At 37.2% G+C, this 23,052-nt stretch overlaps 2 protein-coding genes and 2 non-coding genes across 5 annotated transcripts; all 4 read right to left on the bottom strand.

Annotated features, from left to right (window-relative positions):
* On the bottom strand, positions 1-11,509 carry LOC143882313 (rRNA 2'-O-methyltransferase fibrillarin 1-like). The gene is made up of 7 exons (XM_077385840.1): positions 11,360-11,509; positions 10,383-10,699; positions 9,031-9,126; positions 8,631-8,708; positions 8,344-8,520; positions 2,137-2,205; positions 1-331 (listed from the first exon to the last, which is right to left on the bottom strand). Exons 1-7 carry the CDS (start codon positions 11,373-11,375, stop codon positions 152-154), a joined length of 933 nt encoding a protein of 310 aa, XP_077241955.1. The 5' UTR covers positions 11,376-11,509; the 3' UTR covers positions 1-151.
* On the bottom strand, positions 5,706-5,776 carry LOC143882384 (small nucleolar RNA snoR60). Its single transcript, XR_013252224.1, has one exon. It is a non-coding gene; the product is annotated as a small nucleolar RNA snoR60 (small nucleolar RNA).
* LOC143882386 (small nucleolar RNA snoR60) lies at positions 7,188-7,258 on the bottom strand. Its single transcript, XR_013252225.1, has one exon. It is a non-coding gene; the product is annotated as a small nucleolar RNA snoR60 (small nucleolar RNA).
* Positions 11,510-14,135: 2,626 nt separating the features above from the next.
* On the bottom strand, positions 14,136-22,737 carry LOC143882311 (bifunctional L-3-cyanoalanine synthase/cysteine synthase, mitochondrial-like). Of its 2 annotated transcripts, none has more exons than XM_077385838.1 (10): positions 22,557-22,737; positions 19,836-19,945; positions 19,436-19,493; positions 18,256-18,519; positions 17,345-17,482; positions 17,181-17,232; positions 16,630-16,709; positions 16,277-16,336; positions 15,509-15,589; positions 14,136-14,514 (listed from the first exon to the last, which is right to left on the bottom strand). In XM_077385838.1, exons 1-10 carry the CDS (start codon positions 22,689-22,691, stop codon positions 14,416-14,418), a joined length of 1,077 nt encoding a protein of 358 aa, XP_077241953.1. In that variant the 5' UTR covers positions 22,692-22,737; the 3' UTR covers positions 14,136-14,415. The 2 variants fall into 2 exon arrangements, with proteins under 2 accessions (XP_077241953.1, XP_077241954.1); XM_077385839.1 differs by lacking the exon at positions 22,557-22,737 and adding an exon at positions 22,371-22,389.
* Between the last annotated feature and the right edge of the window lie 315 nt (positions 22,738-23,052).

Genomic DNA, 23,052 nt, shown 5'->3' with positions numbered 1-23,052 from the left:
AAGCTGAAATTGTACGATCTTAGTTTGATTTGAAGTCATAGAAGGAAAAAACGGAAAAAACAAACCTTAGTTTTCACAATACATTTCTCATAATTTAAGGGAAGGCAGATATTACAACGCCATTTTTTTCGCCATGGGTGGTGTGCTCTGGCTAGGAATTTGTAACTTTCTGCTTCTTCGGCATCCTATAGCCACCAACAACACAGGCATGATCACGTTCAAAAGGCTCAAGGGTCACCTGTTCTGAAGGTTTAAACTGATCAGCCTGCAGTTTCTTCACTTCCTGGGCAAAAACAGCCTCCGCTGGTACGGTAGAATCAATGCAATTTGCCTGAAAAACAAGAGGAAAGAAACTCAAGTCAATGAGACAGAGAACATAAATAATTAATACAGAATCCATATCAGTTAACCTGAAAAGAAACAAAACATAGTAGTAAAATAGAAATAAGGCAAGAATGCTCCAAAGCTTTCCACACTGAATATTAGTTTTTCAATGGGCAGTTGTAAGTACCGTCCAAAAACCATATGCCTAACTAAAATGGCCACTTCCAAATATTAAATATGTCAAATATTGGATTCAATGCCTACTAGTGTCGCAGGCCTGACTGCATCCCTGTGACACTAGGAATCACACATGCTCCCCTTTCTTTTCTTTTTCTTTTTTTATCACGAGTCAGCTCACCATCTACAAAGGCACTGCCACATACCAAACTCAAAAGTCCCTAACTCATCCATCAAATCTCAAGAAGTTCAGACCTTGTGATTCCCTCGGGTTGAGTCAATCCATAAAGCCAGATGAAATTTGGGCACAAATAATCACAGTACCATACCCTAATTCACCTAGGTCCCAAAGCCTTGCTTAGACCCGTGAACATTTAGGATTTTGAGAATTGATTTTGTGGCCGAAACTGATGATTGGATTCAAAATTGAGTTTACTTTTGTATTCAATAATCAGTTACAGACTCAATCAATTCTCAAAATCCAAAAGAAAAAAGGCTTTTGCCAATCCTTCTAGCACCCAAGGAACAATCCATATGACCCCTACTCTTGCTAGGGAGGAAACTTTTTCTCATCAGCAAATACTCAAACTTCTCACCTAAACAATTATTCAGAATGCAAACACATAATGCCATGCACCATCAGCAAAGCCCCAACCTTGCACACACAGCTTCTTTGCACCATATAACGATGAAGGCAACAACCCACCTTACTGGACCCCAAACCTACACACAACTTCATGCTAATCATCAATCAGCAGCTGGCAAGACCCAACCGTGCCAACTTAGCCAATCTTTTTGCATGAAAGGCACCACAGTGCCATGCATCAATTTGCAAGGCTCAACAATACACATGAAGCACCTCTGTGCCACACCAATTGTGAAGGGCCAAATCCTCCTACTTATACTTCAATTCTTCAGTGTGCAAGACCCAAAACATGCACACAGGGCATGTTTCTGATGCACAATTAACAGGCACCAAAATTGCTCACTTAGCCAACTCTAGACCATACAAGGCACAATAAGTGACTGGATCTGCGACGCAGCATACTAGCACACTTTCGTACACACCAATTGACAAGGCCAACCATCGCCTACTCAATAAAATGTTTAGGCACAAGGCGCCACATTGTCATGCGCCGATCCGCTAGTACCAAATTTGCAAACAATGCACATACATTGATGTTAAGCGTCAATTGGGAAGGTGCACTGTGTACCACTTATGATGGCCAGATTCAGCCCTCTAGACTTAAGCAACCTCCCTGTTGAATATCCTGACTCAAAGCCAACAACTCTATTCAGCTTTACACCATCTTTGACCAGCATAAAGGACCCAAGAGCCAGAGAAGCCTCTTTGGCTCATTGATACCATCAATGGGAACACATAGATGGGATCAATGGGCATAAAAGGACCAAAGAGACAGAGAAGCCTCTTCGGCCCATTGATCCCATCAATGGGAAATTGGGAATACATACAGGCCCATAACATGTAGCGCACTGAAGCATAGTCCCTCAAGAAAATACATACGGAAACTTTGTCACATGCCATAGTAAGAAATTGAGGAGCTTATCATTTTAGAAGGTTTGGTTCTTCAGCTACTTTCATATAAAGGGTTGGATAATTCCAAAGCAGCATACCTTTATGGATATGACAAAATGGCCTCCATTTTTCAAGAAATAGGAGGCATTCAGGGCTAAGATTCTTGCCTGCAATAAACCACGAGGTTGAAAAAAATGGCTTAGTAACAAACTCATGCCACAAAAAGACACATGAAATTACATCATATCATAAACAAACACACCACATTAACACACAAAAAAGGGCAAGATTAACATTAGGCAAGAAATTGCAGAAACCACGTGGGTGCAGATGCATGCATCATTGCAGGTTGGCAAGAATGTAATACCAATGCAGCCTATTTAATGGTAAACCGACATAAAGCATTCCAAACAAGATACTGAATCAATTAGATGTGCTAGAACAGCAAACGATATGATAAGTAAGATATATATATATATATGAGGAAAGTGTCTCTAGTCTCTCCCCTAGATAAGCTTATCTACTCCTCCCTTTAAAAAAACACAGTGGGCCCACGCTGTTTGGATGATCCAAAGCATTCATTTGATAGGTCCTAACATAGATAGGGTGTGCCCAAAAAATCAGCACCAAAAAATCATCCTAGAACTTCATTTTGTTGGGCACACCGTGTCCAAAATGGACGCATATAAACGTGGACGTTTATATGTGTCCATTCTGGGTACCACAAGGCACCACAAAACGAAGTTCTAGAATGACCCTTTGGTGCTGATTTTTTGGGCACACCCTATCTATGTTAGGACCTATCAAATGAATGCTTTGGATCATCCAAACAGCGTGGGCCCACTGTGTTTTTTTAAAGGGAGGAGTAGATAAGCTTATCTAGGGGAGAGACTAGAGACACTTTCCTCTATATATATATATATATATATATATATATATATATATATATATATATAGAGAGAGAGAGAGAGAGAGAGAGAGAGAGATATTTCTTGGACCAGAAAGAGTTGTTTAGTTGGAAATGAGAAGGGATGGATGGAAGAATGCCCAAACAAGCATAGTCGTAGATGAGAAAATGAAACTTCAGACACACACACACAAACACACACACACACTAGAATATTAGTCATTTTTTATGAGAGATCTCAAAAAGGAAGCAAAAAATGCATTTGCAACATAGGCATAGAAAAAAATAACTCAGAAACACTTTTTTAGCTGATTCATGGTATCATTGCATAGTTAGCCGTTGGTGTGATTTTCTCATTGAAAGAATAAAATATGAAATAGTAAAGAAACGTTTCATAAGCTGTGTTACACTAAAAAATACCCGGAAATTACAGCAGGAAAAAGCTTTAAAAACCATGGAAAAAAAAGTTCAACTGGAATTTTAGTAGTATATAGCTATAGCTCGTGTATTACTCTCCCTTTAGAGGAAACCATGGGAAAAAATGGCCCACACTTGTTAATTAAAAGGAAAGTATCCAACTTTATATGGATATAAGATCCAAAACCTCCAATTTATAGTCAGGAATCTATTGGTGCCACCTGAGAGCAGATAAAAATACATTCTAAACAATATTGACAATGCAATCAGATATAGCCGCCCAAAATGCTGAGAAAACTCAACAACAATGGGAAACACAGTGCAAGATACAGCCACCCAACACCCAATACCACATCTCAAGGAACTATCCATATATAAAATTCACTCCACAGGACATGGATGACATCCAATGACATAAATACCTAGAACTAATAGTATTTGAAAAGTATCGCAATATTATTCCGATATTTGAAAAGATGACATTACCATATCACATGGAAGTATCAAGATATACAATTAAGTAATTAACATAGGATACTGATTGCATTCAATGGCATAAATATCACAAACAATGAAATATTATTTGAAACAGACAGTTGCCAATATTATTCCAACCAAAAGCGAGAGAATTCCCATCTCTCTCTTTCCTTTTTGTACCCCATGTCGTCATTCCAATAGTTGAAAAGATAACAGGAATTTCACTGGATCTTTTTATTTATATATTTTTTAAAAAGATTTTTATAATACTTGATGATTTGTACCTATCCCAAGGGCAGAGTCCAAGTATGAAAATGGAGGCTATTTCACCTCCATTGCAACTAATTGTGTCTCCCAAAATCAGCCCATTCACTTTTCCGTGAATGGCTGAGATTAGTCCTAAGATTTGTGGGCAAAGACACGAGTGTCGCGTGTCGACGCGGACACGAAGTGTCAGACACGGCAAACCCCCAAAACACGGACACGAGTGTCGCATGTCGACACGGACATGGAGTATCAGACACAGCAAACACCCAAAATTTAGAAATGGGGACACGGCTAAACCAAGAATGGGGGGACAGAAAACCAATAGGATACAATGAATATAATTTTGAAATAAGAGTTTGTTTAAGGTTTTAGTTTTAGGAGAGAAGATGTCACAGCAAATATTAGTTAAGGAAGAATTAAAGAAGAGTTTATAATACAAGAAAATTTAATGATAAAAGAGGTAAATACAATATTTAATAATAAAACAAAATGTCACACTTGAAAAGGGTACAAAAATGTGTCGACATGCCCACATTAAGTCTTACACTTCTAGCAGTACATTTACAAGTGTCGAAAGAAGTGTCACACGGGTGTCATGCTGGACACGACACACGGGTCGGCAATAAATTCAAAGTGTCAGCTAAATCATAGGATTATTCTAACTGAAAATATTTTAAAAAAAAGATTTTTATAATACTTTGATGATTTGTACCTATCCCAAGGGCAGAGTCAAAGTATGAAAATGGTTTCACCTCCATTGCGACTAAACGTGTCACCCAAAATCAGCTCATGCACTTTCCAGTGAATGGCTGAGATTACTCTAAGTGAAAAACCGTTCTTTTAAGGTCAGCCATTCACGGAAAAGTGAATGGGCTGATTTTGGAAGACAAAGTTAGTTGCAATGGAGGTGAAATTGACTATTGAAATATCCCAAGGAACTCAATTCCAAAATGAGGAATTCAAAAGAATTGATCCCAAGGGAAGAGTGAAATCTTCACAACATCCCACAAAATTCAATTCTAAAATTAGAAATTCAACAGAATTAATCATAAAGTGTAACCTAGTAACGGCATGTAACAAGTACATTCCAATTTTTACAAGTATCCAGTGTGACAGTGTCTAAGACACATGTCAGAAACTTGAAATTACTATAAAGGAAAAAAAAAAAAACTAGTAAATGTTCTAGTATTATAGCACTATTTATATCCTGTTATTATAGTTCCAAAAATAGGATTTTATATATCTTCAGCTTTTATGCACTAGAACTTACATATCAACACATTATCATTAGGGAAATTATATGGTAAAAAAATGGAAAATGCAAAAAAAAAAAAAAAACCTAGAATAGGAGTTAATTTTCAAAAAATGCCGTCTCCATAGCCATCTTTGGCGGCCAGACAAGACCAACGATGGTCGAAACCTCACGGCCAAGCCAACACATCACCGGAAATAGCCCATCCAGCCTCAAGAAAACCAATCTGAAATAGATAGTTACATCAATGGTGGAAGCAAGACTCCGTGTTAATATAAATTACAATGAATAGCCGACCCCAACTAGTTTGGGACAAAGGCTTTGTTGAGTTGAGTTGAGTTGAGTTGAGCATCAGAAACTCGAACTTGCATCATTCAGAATGTCCTGAAGGGGAATCCGAGTAATTCATCACATGCTTAATTTATTCAACTTAACGACAGGAATTTTTTATTGAAATGTTGACATGAAAATTAAGAAAGGCTTAGTTACACCAATCATTGTTTCAAAAAGCAGATGCAAGCCAAAACGTGGCCAACTCAAATGCCAGATAACTCGTCATTCCGTGATCAAGTACTGAATTGAAGAGGTCATAACTCGCCAATTCAGGAGATTCAAAGTAGTTTGGAACTTTTTAGGGAAAATGCAAACACAGACAAAAATGCGGCCAATGTAAAAGTTGACTCGGACAAGTCGACAATGATGCGGGGCACAGCATTAATCAAATCTGCATCATCAAGAAGGCCTGAATGGAACTTGTCACGCGCTACATCAGAAACAGTATGGAGCAAATCCTTAACAAAGACCAAATTAAGAAAATATGCATGGGGATGTTAGAATCAAAGCATAAATTAAAAAAAAAAAAAAAAAACAGTTTGTTGTAGACAAATGTTTTTGTACCATTAGGGATTGGGCCTGTACCTAGGGGTGCAACTCGGGTAGGATCGGGTTGGGTCGGGTTGAGGCCAACCCGACCCAACCCGAGGAGCTCAACCTCCAACCCTAACCCAACCCAACTCTCAACCCGGCATGGCTAACCCAACCCAACCCAAATTGGTTTTTCCCTAACCCGAATTCCCAAGTTGGGTTGGGTCGGGTAGGGTTGGGTCGAGTTTAGAAACCCAAGGAAAACATTTAGGAAGGGAAATGGCATCCAAGTTCAAAACCCAAGGAAAACAAACACTAATAGAACACATGCACAAATTAAATAACTGCAAATGAAGCAAGGAAAGCATGACAATCACAATCACAAGGATATGCACCCTCTGTATCTCCCATCTCATCTACACAACAGCAGCCATCTCTCCAGAGAATTATATTTTTAAGGATAGAAAGTAGAAAAAATAAAACGTCAAAAACTAAAAAAGCCAAAAAACGTGTTAATGTTTGCCGGGTCACGGGTCGGGTTGGGTTGCCTGATGCCCAACCCAACCCGAATTTTGGTCGGGTTGCCAAATCCCAACTCGGACCCGACCCAACCCGAATTTTGTCAACCCAACCCGCCCAAAAATCGGGTTGAACCCCCATCGGGTTCAGGTTCGACCCGACCCAAGTTGCACCCCTACCTGTACCTCAATGGTTGAGGCTTTGTTTCTCAACCTTGAGGTCACAGGTTCGACCCCAGCGTACCTACCAAAAAAAAAACATTTTTGTACCATTTGCTTGTTAGAAATAAAAGGGAACTTCATAACATTCTAAAGCGAATATTGATTACAAAATTTAAGACTCCTGGAATGTCTAGTTCAAAAAGGTCCGAACTTGAAAAAAGAATGACATTACACTAAGAACGTTAACTGAACCTATAAAGATGGGGAAAAAGAAAACATGCATTTTGCATCAGAAACTCGGTCTTGCATCATCAATGATGTCCTGAAGGGGAATCCGAGTAACTCATCATGTGCTTGATGTTAAATTAGCACTTAAAAGCAGATTAAAACTCTGAAAATCACATTGAGATCCCTTGCATGAATGCTATAAATTCAGTGGAGCAATCAGCTTCTAGAGAGCTAATCATCGAGATCCCAGTGTAAGAAAACAGAAGAGACAATTAAGGATAAAATATAAACATGCATCATAAGATGTGAACAAACTTGAATGTGACAAGCAGAGAGAAAAAAAATGAGCTGAAAGTAATATAAGCACTCATAACATGCACCATTGAAATGCATCAAGGCCTCAAGGGTAAAGCAAACCAACTTTAAGCGCTAGTTAAGTCAATAACAGCACATTGGCAATGTAAAATCTTGTGTAGCAACAAAAAGTGAAAAAACTAAACAAGGAAATCAGAATCTATGTGGAAAAGAAATCAGCAAAAAATAGTATGCGAAGCAATTCTCAAGTAGAGAGAAGAAACATAAAAATAGATTAGATGCAAAAAATTTAGACTTACCAACAAATTCTTTCTTGTAAGCTCGAAATCCCCGACACATATATGCATATGTATGTATATATACATATAAGTACATGTATACGTATCTGCTATGTCCTCACACAATATTATATAGTAAGAGATAAGACACTTAAGGGCCGTTTGGATACGCGGATTTTAGAATCCAGGTTTTTAGTTTGAAAACAGTGTAAAGAGGGTTCATGATCAGGCTGTTGTGTGCTGTTCTGGCAGCGTTTCTTGGATTTTAAGCAAGAAAATCAGGTTTTAAAAATCTCTCCTGCAACCTGGGATTTCTAAAACCTGGAAAATGGGAGGATCTTCTACTCTCTTGCTGATGGTAAGAAGGGAGAGAAGTAAAAAATGAGTCAAAAATGACGGCTGGTCCTTTCCTTCTCTTGTCTCCTTTTCTTGTCTCTAACCCTCTTTTACACTGTTTTCAAACTAAAAACTTGGATTCTAAAATCCGCATATCCAAACGGCCCCTAAAAGAAGTCAGAGCTCAAAATCAAAGACTCATCGTGTATGAACTAACATTCGCTAGTTAATAATACATTTAAAAAGATTAATTATTGTAAACACAAGACAATGTAAACACACACCTGATCTGGCTGAGCAACATCACTGAAGATTACATCAACCATACTAACCAACATCCTGTATTTAGCAGGATGTCTAGCATCTTCAATAATTGGAATAACATTCGTTCTTTTCTTCGCCATGTTAACTAAGTCCCTACCACTTCTGTGGGAGAACTCCACCGCATAGACCATTCCAGTCTATTAAAACATGCCACCATAAGAAAGGAATTCGGTATATTAAACACAAGTGCGATCTCAGATTCTAAGCACTCGTATCAGAAACAAGCTTTTGGTCGTAGCCAACTTACAGGTCCGACGATGTCAGACACATGAGAGACTGTAGTCCCTGAAGCAGCTCCAAGGTAGAGGACTTTCACTCCGGGGGTCTTCAATATAAAAGAAAAGATTAGTTAAGCAAATTTTGGGAAAAGACAGATAAATACTGCCACAGAAAACATAATTCATGGGGAGCAAAAACAGTTTTGTGTGACAGCCTGGATTTAGATTTAGATTTAAATAAAAGCAAATTTTATGAAAACAAACAGAATCTTTGATGTGCTCTTCCCAATAAAAACAATGATAAATAGGTTTTGTAAGAGTTATAATTCCTTAGAAATTGATTTTTCCATTTGACCGAAACAGACCTAAATCAACAGAAGTTAAAAAATTACCAAGAAAAGAAAGAAAGAAAATAAAAAGAATACTCACAATCCAGATATTGTCAACACCGCCGAGAATGGCAGCTGCCAACTTTGATCTGAAGGGGTTCCAAACCCTGTATTCGACCTTCGTTCCATCCTCATTCTAGAAAAAAAAAAGTAAATCATCAAGATTTGCTATCTGTTATTTTACATGCAATCACACAAAACAATAAAAGGCAAAAAAGCAATTACTGGACAAAATAATTTCGTTAAATAATAAGCAAATCAGAATATGCTAATATACACCCAGACAAGAAAATTAAGAGGAACAGCGCAGTATCTCATTACAGTCCTGAAAAATTAAAACTTGCATCAAACAAAGGCTTGGGAGGAATGTCGTCCATCAATAAACCTAAAATGCATGACTTTAATATGAAAAAAAAATACCCTGCAGAATTTTTCAAAAGGAAAAAACAAATACCCTAAAGAAAACCGAAAGAATAAAAAGGACTAGAAAAAGAAAACGAGCAAAAGCTCATCTTTATCAATCAAACCAGATGCTTAAACAACAAAATTAATATTTAATACCCAAAAAACCAATAGCATAAATGAGATGTGTGATCCATGTCCTTCATATGTGCTGTAGGATCCCATGGGTCCATGCAAAGCAAACTCCCACTACAGTTGTCTCACAACAGATCTTTCCCGTGTAAGCATAAACATACTGAAAAAATGCTTAAAACCATGAACGATAATAACCCTCACAGATGCTATGTCAAATGAACCAAACAGGTGCCCTATTTTTTCTAAGCAACGATGTGTTAGCAAAATTGCATTCTATCACTGTAGTTATCAATCCCTGCAATTAGTAAAAAAGAACCCTAAAGCAAGACTTTAATACAGAAATAAAAACCCTAAAACACAATCACCCCACAGAAAATTGAAAGAATAAAACGGAAAAGATAAAAACAACAGAAAAAAGTTCATTTAACATATTGTTACGTGCCTAGTCGCAACACAAATAAACAGAAAAAATATAGAAAAGAGGGGAAGAAGGTGGATTCAAGGGAACTAGACCTCCTAGTTCAATTCGAGAGGAACCATGACTCTCCTAAACAAAGTTTCTTTATTGGTTGTGAACTTCTCCACATTTTCATAAAGATATAACTTCTTAAATGAAAGCACAAAGGTGTGCCACAGCACTACCCTATCAACCCACCTACATAAAACATAAAGAATAACAAACACCCATAACACTAAAACACATACCCACAACTACATAATAACTACATTACAACTACACCATAAACACCATAATAATATGCACATATCAACATCTAACACAAAAACCAATGATAAAAGAACTTTTTTTTTTCCACGAAAAGGAAAGAGAGAAACCACGCCTATCATAAGAATTACCTGAACGGAGATCCTCTTTTCTCCATAAACAGACTCCCCAACAGCCATGTTCTTAGTAACAAGAGCATCCTCCTTCCCCTTAGCAACAAAAACCCCCTCATGGCGATGAGGCTCGATCACGACTTTGCTCCCACCCTTCATTCCAAAACCGCCGCCGCCACGCCCTCTTCCACCTCCTCGTCCACCACCACCACGCCCTCTTCCTCCTCCTCTCCCACCTCTATCATCTCCTCTTCCTCCTCCAAAACCTCCTCTCCCTCTTCCTCTCCCTCCATCACTCCTCCCTCTGAATCCTCCACCGCCACGACCTCCACCACCTTAAAATAACCACAAATCAACATAAAATTGATCAGATACGAAGCTCGTTTGAGATATTTTGAAAGGAGAACGGGCCAAACCCTAGCAGACCAAAACCAAAAAAAATCAAAGTTTTCAAAGGAAAAAGGCTAAACCCTAGCAAACCAAAAATATATATCAGAAACGAATCTCATTTAAGAAATTTTCCAAGGAGAAAGGGAGAAATCCTAGCAAACCTAATCAATCAATCAGATAAGAAGCTCATTTGCGAAATGTTCCAAGGAGAAAGGACTAAACCCTAGCAAACCAAAAAAAAAATATCAGATACGAAGCTCATCTGCAAAACTTTCAAAGGAGAAAGGGCCAGACCCTAGCAAACCAAAAAAATCAAAATTTTCAAAGGAAAAAGGTGAAACCCTAACCAACTAAAAAAAAAATCAGAAACGAAGCTCATTTGAGAAATTTTCAAAGGAGAAAGGACGAAACCCTAGCAAACCAAAAAAATCAATCAGATACGAAGCTCATTTGAGAAATTTTCAAAGGAGAAAGGGCGAAACCCTAGCAAACCAAAAAAAAAAAAAAAAATCATTCATATAAGAAGCTCATTTGAGAAATTTTCAAAGGAGAAAGGGCGAAACCCTAGCAAAACGATTGAAGAGAAATGGTTCTAAGAGATTTACCTCTCGGAGGCCTCATTTTTGCTAAAGCAGAGAGCGCGAGTTGGCTGAGGTTTTTGAGGAAAATTAGGGTTTCGACAGAAGAGAGAGCTGCGAGAGCTTTATTTATAGAGCGGCGTTTAGGGTTTTAGGAGATTATTATGGGAGATGTTAAACTCGCACCCCTTGTAACGTGATTTGACGTCAAAAAGCGCTAAGGTCTGACGTCAATTCACGTTACAAGTGGTGCGAATTATCCTACAGGGGAAGCGAATTTATCATCTCTCATTATATATTACAAGGCTTTATAAATATAAAGCAGCTTCTAGGGTTTTAGGAGTGTTTATTGAGAAATGTACGTTGGGATTGGAACCTAAGACATCAACGGTATTGATTGTAAATTAGGTCATTGTGGGAAAGTACAAGGGCCTGCTTATTTAAACTATCTAAACCATTTAATTTAGGGGAGTGATAAATCAACTCCTAAATATCTTAAATCGACTCCCCATGTGTCTTTCCCTCTCGGAATTCCGACATAAGATGATCATACTCCGATGCTTGTGTATTTGATTTTTTTAGACCAAATGGTGAGTCCAAAATCTATTATTGGACTCAAACTGAGAGGGGGAATGGCAATTCAAACTCGGCCTATGGACATGAATTTTTGTCACTTTGATGGATCGCATTTAAACGGTTGGATCCTCAAGGCCAGGCATTAATTTAGGTATCATCAAGTACCAATGGAGCAATGGTAATGGTAGCAGCTCTCAATATGAAGGGTGATGCTCTCGAGTGGTATCGATTGTACATCGATTATAAAAGCAGATGTGACATGGGACTACTTCATGGATGCTGTGGACGCTCGTTTTTGGACCCGCTTGTAGTGAGAATCATGCTGGTCTTCTATCCAATCTCTACTAAGACTCCACAATCCTAGAATTTCAAAAACAATTTCATGTGCTCTCGAACAAGGTTAAATGTTTGTCAGAATCTTACCCTATTGGGGTTTTTATCAAAGGCCTCAACGACAAGCTATAAGTTGGTGTTCAACAGATGAAGCATACAACACTGCCTGAAGCTTTCATCCTAGTTCGGCTCCAAGAGGAAGGTGATGTTATTCAGTATCAAGTGGTGCGATCCAAGTGTGTCGCCTTGTCCTCAAACAAGTATTGCTCCTAGCCGATCTTCAAGCATGTGTTACGTGCTTATTTGGGTCCCACCATAGCTGAAATATGTTAGTTGAGATATTTGTTATTTTGAAATTTGCTTTGTAGTTATTTAATTAGTTAGGAGTCTTAGAGATAAGGCTTATCTAGATTAGGCATTTTTAATAAATAACTTGTATGCACCTTTCTTTATTCAATGACAATTTTATCCCCAAGTGTGTTTTGTGCACAGAGGAGAACAACCCCTCCCTCGAAGTGGGTCAAGAGGCTGATCTTCCCTCTAAGAAGATCAAATCCGTTACAAACCGATTTAGGTTTGTAACAATTGGTATCAGAGGAGCCGGTCCTGCGCCATGGATACATCATTAGCGATTTTGGATTCCCTGCGCGATGATTTTTAGAAGATGAAAGCTTCTGTTTCAAGAATGATAGAAGAGCAACGGCGATTTGCGTAAGACCTCAACAAAATCAGCATGCTGGTCAAGGAAATGCGCAAATATGAAAGAAAGCAAATCGAAGAAAAGAAAGTTGCAAAAAAGAAACGGCAAAATAGAAGAAGATGAGAAAAGAAGAATAGAAAAAGAAAGCAGATATTAGAAAATGCGAAGAAAACACAAAAGAGAGGTCATCACCGAAGAGTCCACCGTTCATCTTCCCCTCAATCTGTCCTACGTAATAAAAAAGACTCTCATCCACGGCCATTCGTGTGTTATCATCTAAATCATTCGAAGAACATGCACAAAAAGATCTTTGATGAACGACATGATGAGATCGGTTGAAAGATGGAGTTGTTTCAACCATTGATTTCAACTATATTTTTCGTGAAGATAATGCCCACTAAGATTTGGGACCACGGCGGAAGAAATTATCTTCTCCAATGATCCAACCTTGAGGACTAGGTTGATTTCAAGGGGGGAGGAACGTTACGTGCTAATCAATCATGTGAGGAGTGTTGCCCGAGGTTTTGGCCTTGAGGACAAGGCTGTTGTAAGGGGTTGGGTTGATTCATTTATTCTTTCAGTGTTGGAGTTTTACAAGAGTCAAGGAGGGTTACGTAACGAGAGAGGATAGGAATTGGGATAAATGTTACCTAAAACGTGGTTCGTTCCTGTATGTCGTACGGGAATAGGTATAGGGTATGATGGTGGTCCGGTACACTGTACGATGAGGATAGGCTTGGTTGGTTCACTATTTATGGTTGCGGATTGATTTGAAGTTCTAATTCAGGCTGCTCTTGTTCTCTCTCCATGCACACACACACGTATAACGCGCACATATGTATGTGGTATGGACTCAAAATCAATTATCAAGTTTAGTGAGTAGGGTGAGTTGGTGAGTATGAACAAGGAAAATGTCAAAATTTCAAGAGCTTGAACCCAATTGTCCTTTTCGTTTCCATCCATATCTTTTCATTTTGAATTTTCTTTCCCAAAGTGTGTTGGTAGAAAAGAAATGAGAATCTTCAAATTACCCTAAAACAGTTCCACACAGCTCAAATTATCTGTAATTTGTGCAGAAGCATAAAATGGGCAGCTCTTGTATATTTTGTCTCGGATCCTCACAAGATGCATTGCAAAATAAAACTGTTTTGCCTTTTGAATCTTCACTTCATAGTTGTGCGGACCCAACTGAACTGTAATCACAATAACCATATCTGACATTTTTATTAAAAGGTTTGGATCATCTCCTCACCTTAACAAGTTTGTCTACATCTTTCATTTCATAAATCAAGGACACCTGATAAATTCACAAACAAAAGCTACAATTCATCCACATATACTGCCTCCATCCTTTTCACTCCTGACTCAGCTCTAGGAACAGTACAGATGACCAGTACCATTCTCAAAAGCTTGGAAGAACAGTCTTAAATTCACACAAGAACATTTTTTTTTATTTTTATTTTCACCTGGGGACTTAATCCACAGACACTGGCTCCATCTTTTGAGCCTCCTCCCTCAGCTCTTGGAACAGCGCGGATGACAAGTATCTTTCCCCGAAGCTTGGAAGAACAGTCTGAAACTCACACCACAAGCTCAATCAATAAAACGCAAGAACAATTTAACTTTCTAATACTTAATTATCTTTATCCCACTTTTAAAAAGAAACTAGTTACACTCTCTGATTTATAAAAATACCACCTCTTGATTCTAATATTTTATCTATGGATGTTAAATTTCCAATGACTTGTAAGATTTTAAAGTAGAGGGGGTGTATCTAATCGAAAGACGTAACGTGAATATCTATTCCCTATTGAAAAAAATAAAAAGATGAAATAATAATATTCCGATTGTAATATAAAGAAATCTTTCAATTCCTTTGTTTAACTTGTTTTCTCAAAGCCTCAAACAACTAAGAATATATAGTACACACTAAAAACTATATAAAATTGACGTTAATATCCATGGATTTTAAGAGTTTCACTCTTTTCTTTTCGTTTTTTAAATTCCCGTGATTATACTTCTTCCACATTTTCTTTACTTAGAACCTCAAAATAATGTTAAAATGTATAAAAAATGTTCTAAGAGTAATGAAGATGACAATAAGAGAGTCGACAATGATTGACAATGATGATGACCGACTAAGTACAGTAATGAAGATTATAACTTCACAACTTCTCCAAAAGCTTAAGCTGTTGGAGAAAGGAGTTATTTATCTTTTATACTTTGACACTCCCCCTCACGTGTTGCTCCTCTTTCTTTGGGTTGGCCTACACATGGCATATGTGGCCCCTCTTTTGGGTTTGGCAATTGCATGCTGATTTTTGCTATCAAGGAAGTTTGAACCCGGGCATTTGCTCTGGTACCATGTGAAACGACCAGTTACTCCAAAAGCTTAAGCTGTTGGAGAAAGGCGTTATTTATCTTTTATACTTTAACAAAGGTAATTTACAGAAGAGATCAACAATAACAACCCCCCATGGAGGAATATTTCCCCAATAGCAATGGTGATTATGAAACAAATTATTTAGTTCCATGACAAAATAATAAGGAAAGTAAGATGCTCATACCACAATAAGTTTTCCTTTGTTCTCTGGCTTTTTTGCAAGCCTCAGTGCTGCAACTGCATTAGCCCCTGAGGAAATCCCTACCTATAATACAATAAAGTTGGTGTAAGATTGCATAATTGAAATAGAACTTTGATGAGATTGTTTTCTCTCTGCTTTGCAGAGAGGAAACAGCCTCTCTGCAAAGCTGGGGTAAGGCTGTCTACATCTAGCCCACCCCAGACCCCGCAACGGCGGGAGCCTCGTGCACTGGGCCGCCCTTTTATACTTATGGGCAACGTTCAATGAGGAACAATTATAACAATGATACTTATGGGCAATGTTCAATCCTTTCCATTGCTTATATGTGGCCAGCGAGCCATGGTAATTTGACTCAAATCAAAAGTAAGATGCTCTCAAGAAACTTGAACCAAAGTCATGGGTTCAATAAGTTCTATTGTAGTACTACTGTGGAACGTGAAAGAAAAATAGAATTTAAAAAAATCCTTATTTTTTGAAGAATAATTGGTCTTCTATAATAAAAAGTAATGATTACCATCTAAATATTTTTAAAAAGATCCTTTCAAATGCCTAAGATTGAGGTTAGAAAATTCTTCTGTATATGGGTCAGTTAAAATGAAAAATGACCAACCATCCTCATTTAATAAGCAAGCCCTTGAGATTGAAAGGAACAGACAGAAGATAGAATCTCTCCCAAAAATCACATTTCAGTTATGTGAGCAGAAGAGTAGAGTGAAACTAAAATAGTTAAAGATTTGCTTAGATACTTACGAAAAGCCCTTCCTTCAGTGCCAACTCTCTTGCCATCTTGATTGCATCCTCACTAGACACCTGCTAAACACTATAGGTTTCAAAACTAAATTCTAAATATTGTTCAAATAAACCATGAGTTACAAAAAGAGGGAATGCTGATATATGCACTCCCTTATTTTTTTATAGCCACTCCATTCCCTGTACTTTTTTACTTTTCCCTACAGCTGTTGCAGCTCCTTGGGAACTATTTTAAATAAAGAGAGGGAGTGTGTATAGCAAAATATGGGGAACATATGTATTAGTTACCTGTGAAAGCTATTTTAATAATAAATTTACCATTAAAAAAGAAAAGAAAATGAATAAATACTTGCCGTAAGGACTTTGTCCATTACATCCATGTCCAAAATCTTAGGCTGGAAGCCAACCCCATTGCCAGTAATAAGGTGAGGACCTGTGCCAAGTAATATATTCATAAAATAAACATTAGCCACTTTAGTAGGGGAATAATGGCACAGAGACTAATATTAACAATAAACTATAGGGAGATGATAAATTCACACCCCATTGTAGGATGATTCGCACCCCTTTCAAGTGAATTGAAGTAAAAAAGAGTCAACAAGCGTCAGACTTTAACGCTTTTTAACGTCAATTCACTTCAAAGGGGTGCAAAACATCCTACAGGGGGTGCGGATTTATCATCACCCTAAACTATTTAATGAAACAATAGCCCCTTAAGAAGGAAGACAAACCGCCAAGAATTCAAAGTACAAAGCCTCCACATTTTATTACAATTCTTTTAACTATATACTCTAAAAAATCACAGTTAATCATATCAGTTTCTCATATGTATTGATTAATCAAGAGTATAAAGAAACTTGAATGAAGTTAGTATAACGAAATTTACAAAAAAACAGTAAGTTACCTGGCTTGCCTCCATTTAGTACAGGGCTTTCCTCAGGTTCAAGTCCATATATCTACCGAAAATAAAGAATATTAAATAAGAAAATATATCAGTATTTGCATTACTAATAAATACAAAATAATTATATATTTAATAGCTAGATAACAAATGAATAAAATGAGTACCTTAACATTGGGATTTTTGGATTTGAGATACTGCCCAACACCAGAGACGGTGCCGCCACTCCCTATTCCCATCACAAAGATGTCAACTTGCCCAAGAGTGTCCTCCCATATCTCAGGACCAGTTGTCTCAAAATGCACCTATTTTTTTTTCCTTTGTTAGATACATAAAATGGTTTTATTGGTAAATTAACAATAAAAAGGGAAGGAACTTATGTATACAAATTTGGGAACTATCCTATGGTAGAAACTAGCACAGAAAATCAAAACAGAGCCATCTCTCCTGTCCAGCAAGTATACAAACGAGATGGGTATACAAATGAGCCAGTCTCTCCTCTGTTGTTTTACCGGCTAAATCGGGAAAACAACAGAGGAGACCATGAAAGGCCTGCACTAGGCACAGTCACACCTACACACAAGGTTTTAAATTTCGGTCTCGGCCACCACCGAAATCAAAATATTTTGGTTTCAGTGGAAATTTAGGCTGAAATCTTTCTTTTTTTGGATACATAAAATTTATGGTATCTCTCTGCTTTGCAGGGGTAAGGCTGCATACATCTAGCCCTCCCCAGACCCCACAATGGCGGGAGCCTCGTGCACTGGGCCACCCTTTGTTTTTTAAAATTGCAGTGGAAATCTCTAAAATTTCAGTGGAAATATGTAAATTTCGATGGAAATCTTGTAAATAAGTGTGAAAACAAAATTTCGGTTGAAATTTCAGCAAAATTTGGCGGCCCTGGCCGAAACCGAAATATTTCAGCCAAAACATTGAAATTGAACTATGCCTACACATGTAATGCACCAAGGTTGGCCTTAGCAATGATCTACTTCTACAAAGGACATCGTTCTGCATTTTTATAGAGAAAAGGAAAAAAGAAAAAACAACTGAATCAAATGGTGGACTCCTTAATTACCTGAGTGTTAGCAGGATTCTCAAATTGTTCAAGCATGAAGGCATCTGGAATGGTATCTGCAAGTTGATGAGCTTTCTTAACTGTTCCTCCCATCCCCTTAGTAGGGTCTGTAAGGATCAAATCGGCCCCAAAGGCTTTCATGGTCACCCTTCTCTCAAGGCTTGTGTAGGAAGGCATTGTGAGTTTGAGATGGTATCCTTTCATGGCTGCCATGAATGCCAACCCAATTCCCATGTTTCCTGATGTGGGCTCTATCAAGATCGTCTGTTACAACATAGATACAAAAGTTACATTGCGGAAATTACAGACTCCTGATTTTCAGAAATATAATTTAACCCTTCGAGTGAAAGACCAAACTGTTAAAAATGACTACATTTCAGTGACCTAAACTGAATTCAGTCATCCTTAAACTCGGCCAAATGCGGATGAAACATGCCCTAAATAACTCTCCTATTGGATGATGCCGACCATCTGATTGGTGGCTACAACAATGGAGGGCAATTGTTAAAAAAAAACAAAAAACAATGGTCCACATTGAATAGGAATTGCCAACAGATCAGTGGGTTAGGATTGGTTTCATGCAGTTTTCTAAAAATCAGACTGGACTAGAACTCAGTCATGCTAGGAAACTCAGGGGTGTCAATGATTGATGTGGTCAATTTTGTGAAACAACCAATTACTCCAAAAGCTTAAGCGTTAGAGTTGGTGTTATTTAATCATTTATACTTCAACACTCCCCCTCACGTGTGGTCCCTCTTTTTTGGGTGGCCGTACACATGGATGTTTAATATCAAGGAGTTGTTGGGTTTTGAATCAGGACCTGCCGTAAGACAATAGCTCTGATACCATGTGAAACAACCAATTACTCCAAAAACTAGCAGTTAGAGTTGGTGTTATTTAATCATTTATACTGCAACAAATTTTTAATAACTCGCAGCTGACTGCAAAGATTTTTTAATTGACTCCTATGACAGCCCAGAGATGGAAAAACCAAGTCCACTCGGGTGAGTTGGTGATTGAATTTGGGAGTACTAAACATTAGTTCTATGGGGGATACTGTTGCTCAATGACCATATATGGCAGTGCCGACATGAGAAAAGTTTGGATCATTTAACAGTAGTCCTAGATGGATGATAATAAGGGAAAACTATTTCCTTATAAAATGTGATGAGGACTTTACCTTGCCCGGTTTTATCAGCCCTTTCTTTTCTGCATCTTCTATCATGGAAAAAGCCGGCCTGCAAACACAAAAGATTAACTCAAATAAGTAAAGATAGTATAATGCATGATCCTTTTCAACCAGCACTTGGATGCTCATCATCACCATAACATGGAAGAAATGTTGGAGGATCAGACAGCCCAATTGTTGTCTTTGTTCTGGAGCAACAAACCTCAAAGCTCAAACTTACCTAGACAAACCCCTTGAAAATCTCCTTACTGGTTTTAACTGTGGGACCGGCGACAATGGTTGCTTGGGTGGTGCCCCATAAGATGAATCAAATGGACCATCACACATGCCAAGTGTACGATGGCAATGGGTGATATGCCTAATCAAAACTTCAGTTGGAAAATGTTTTTACCTATCCTTGATGCTACATGTGGGCTGCCTCATCTCTAGCTTGGCAGCAACATAACCTCCACAACCTTCAGTAACTTTGTTAAGATAAACAAGGGGAGTTTTCCCAATAACCTGAAATATCGAAAATAAAAATCACAATCAAAGCAAGGCTTCCATACAGATTTATCCTCACTTTGTTCAATACTTTTCTTTGATTGACTTATGATAGCTTTTGACTTGTAAGAGCCTTTAACAGCTAATTAGAAAAATGTAAAGAAATACAGGAGTGTCATTATTAAAACAAGGGGGTGAGGGATATCATTTCATTATTAAAAAAACTTTTACAACTACCCAAAATGAGAGGGACAGAGGCTCAATTAACATTAAAATCAAAAGAACTGTAAAAATATTCTGAAAAAAAAAAAAAAAAAAACTGAAACTGCCCATAAAGGAATTCTCCCAAAAATTTTAATGGCCCAATTAACAGAAGAGAAGATTCAAATAAAAAGCTACAAATAGAACACACAAGTTTCGTGGGGAAGCATCCCTAACAAAAAAAGAGAAACAAAAGCAAAAGCTACAGAGAATAAATCACAGGCTAGAACACCATTTTTTTAAGAATATATCCTTAAAAACCACTAAAATAAAAATAAAACCCGAACTACTCTACTAGCTACACTACTAAAAAAGTATTTCTTTTAGTTTTGCAATAAAAATATTAATAATATTAATAAAAAATAAAAAGAAGAAATAATGTTATTAAAAAATATGAAGAGAAGATAGGGCACTCCTTTTTCTTTTCTTTTTTGATGAGTAAGCTGGGGTAAGATAGGGCACTCCTAGTAGAATACAAATGCATGAAAAAGATCAGAAGAGGTTAAAACATGACAAAGACAGGAGGAAGGGACACATCCTCATGTTCAACATTATTGAGCTTCAGCTCAAACAAAATTGGTCTTTTTCCTACTTTCCCTTTTTAAAAGGCACTGAGATAATAACTTGTAACCATTTTTAGTCAACAATAAAAATTCCCTATCTTTTCAGAAACCCAATTTGTAAGACTCACAAAAATAGAGAAAAAAAGACCCAATTTTCTCATGAACAAAAGTACACAAATACAAAACACATGATATAACAACCATCTAACAAAGAACCAAAAAGCTGAAAGTTAGTAAAAGAACACAAATTTCTCTAAAAGAAACTCCCCATGAAAGAATAAAAAGGAACAGTTATTCACTTGAACAAAATCCCCATATTTATAGAAGCATATTTTGTAGAACCTTAAAAAAAAAACCCAATAAATATAGAGAGGCCTCCCTAATATAGAGAATAGAAGACCCATTTTCTCATGAACAAGCTGGTCAAATACAACACACCTCTAATTTAAAAAGAAAGAAAGAAAGTAAAAGTAAGTAAGCCCCAGTTTGGTTGCAGGCAAAACATTTCTAGCAGAAAAAAATTTCCTGGGAAAACTTAAACCTTTCCATGATTTAGAGGAAAATGATATGGTTAAGGTTTATTTAGAGGACCAGTCATTATAGGCATAAGGCCTAATCTGAATTTTGAAGACAATACCAATAGAGGGGCATATCATAATAAATTGAAGGTCCTTCAAAAGTAAAAACATGAACAATGTGTTCAACTTATATTTTTTTCAGGTGAAACCAAACAGTTGAAAATCAGGAAATTTCGGAAAAGCTGTTTCTTTCCAAAAAATTCCAGCAATAAAATGAAAACTTCCTTGAAAGAAGAAAAAAATGAACCAATTCTCACATGAACAAACTATACAAAAAAGGAAATCATTACCTTTTCAAAAACCCATATTTGAAAATATCCCTCTGAAGAAAAGAAAAGGCTAAAATAATTAAAATGATAAAAAAATACTCTAGAGAGACACTCTCCCCAAAAAATGTAGAAAATTCACTCCTAAGTAAGATCAGCAAAATTCTCTGAGGAAGACTCCCTTGAGAAAAACTGAACCACTTCTCACATGAACAAACTACACAAAAAAGTAATGATAATGGAACCACCCTTTTTAATAATTGCACAAACCCATCTTGTCTTTTATTTTTCTCTAACTACAGAAGTAAACCTTGACCCATAAGCTATGGAATTCATTTCCATTCAAAGGCTGTTACAGTTCCCAAAAAGCTGAATCCAACTAATGTATAAAAACAAGCTGAGTTAGTGCAATTAGCAAAAAGGGCAGTGATAAATCGACTCCCAAATATCATAAATCGACCCCCATATGTCTATCTCTCTCTAACCCAGAGGAGGGAGAAAGACACATGGGAGTCGATTTAAGATATATGGGCGTCGATTTATCACTCCCCAAAAAAATGGTAGTGCCAATATCAGTATCGTTTCCAAAACCCATACTTGGAAATAGCAGCCCTCTGAAGAAAAAAAGCTAAGACAATTAAAAAGACAAAAAAAAAAAAGAAAAAAGAAAAAGAAATCTATTTAGAGACTCACCCAAAATGAAGAAAAAATTCACTCTGAATACAACCTTAGAATGAAAAACCCAAAAAAATAAAAATAAAAATGGAGGACTTGCCCCAGAAAGATCTTGCTGATTTTGTGTGGAAATGCATGCTGATTTCCAAAACCCATATTTTAAAATAACAGCCCTCTGAAGAAAAAAAATAACTCTAGAGAAACTCCTCCAAAAATGAAGAAAAAAAATTCACTCTCAATAAAATCTTAGACTGAAGAACCAAAAAAAATTGTATAGAGAACTTGCCCCAGAAAGATCTTTGCTGATTTTTGGTGGAAATGCATGTTGATCAACAGTGGCTTGAGTAGCAAAAGAACTCCTTTGAATAAGGGTGTTGAAGGCTTTAGTTCCCCTCTTGCTTAAGCTCAAGAATCTAGCCATGTTTTTAGCTTCTCTCTAACTTTGATGAGCTTTTTTTTGTGTACGAGGAATTAGGGACGGCATTTTATAGGACTCCAGCTATCATTGATATCGACACTCCTTTATGAAAAACTCACAGGTGTAATTTCCACCTTGTAAAAATACAGGGCGGATATATCAAAAAGGGAATCCGAATCTGCTTACGTATAAAGTGATGTAGTAAAAAATCAGCTCACTTGAGCTTACGCCCACTTTTCCATTGCTTGGACCGGTAAAAATGCACGTGCGATGTACGTGCTATCCATTTAAAATTGTACAGACCACATCATAGGTTGATCTAAACCGTCTATGTGATGTCACACAACATCAATAGGTAAAATCA

The sequence above is a fragment of the Tasmannia lanceolata genome, unplaced genomic scaffold, assembly GCF_043159265.1.
Source record: "Tasmannia lanceolata isolate RefF3 unplaced genomic scaffold, GAP_Taslan_0.1 ptg000007l, whole genome shotgun sequence".
Taxonomy (NCBI): Eukaryota; Viridiplantae; Streptophyta; class Magnoliopsida; order Canellales; family Winteraceae; genus Tasmannia; species Tasmannia lanceolata.
The sequence above is the reverse complement of the archived record's forward strand: the minus strand, read 5'-3'. Positions and strand labels throughout refer to the sequence as shown.

Coding starts and splice junctions, on each gene's coding strand:
- LOC143882313 (XM_077385840.1), bottom strand. Junction 8,709..9,030: donor GTGTTGACAATATCTGGATT/GTGAGTATTCTT, acceptor TTTATATTGAAG/ACCCCCGGAGTGAAAGTCCT. Junction 2,206..8,343: donor ATGTTGCTCAGCCAGATCAG/GTGTGTGTTTAC, acceptor GGTTTATTGCAG/GCAAGAATCTTAGCCCTGAA.
- LOC143882311 (XM_077385838.1), bottom strand. CDS start 22,691: ATGGCTAGATTCTTGAGCTTAAGCAAGAGGGGAACTAAAGCCTTCAAC. Junction 19,946..22,556: donor TCAGCAAAGATCTTTCTGGG/GCAAGTTCTCTA, acceptor TCGATATTTCAG/GTTATTGGGAAAACTCCCCT. Junction 17,483..18,255: donor AGAATCCTGCTAACACTCAG/GTAATTAAGGAG, acceptor AAAAAAAAATAG/GTGCATTTTGAGACAACTGG.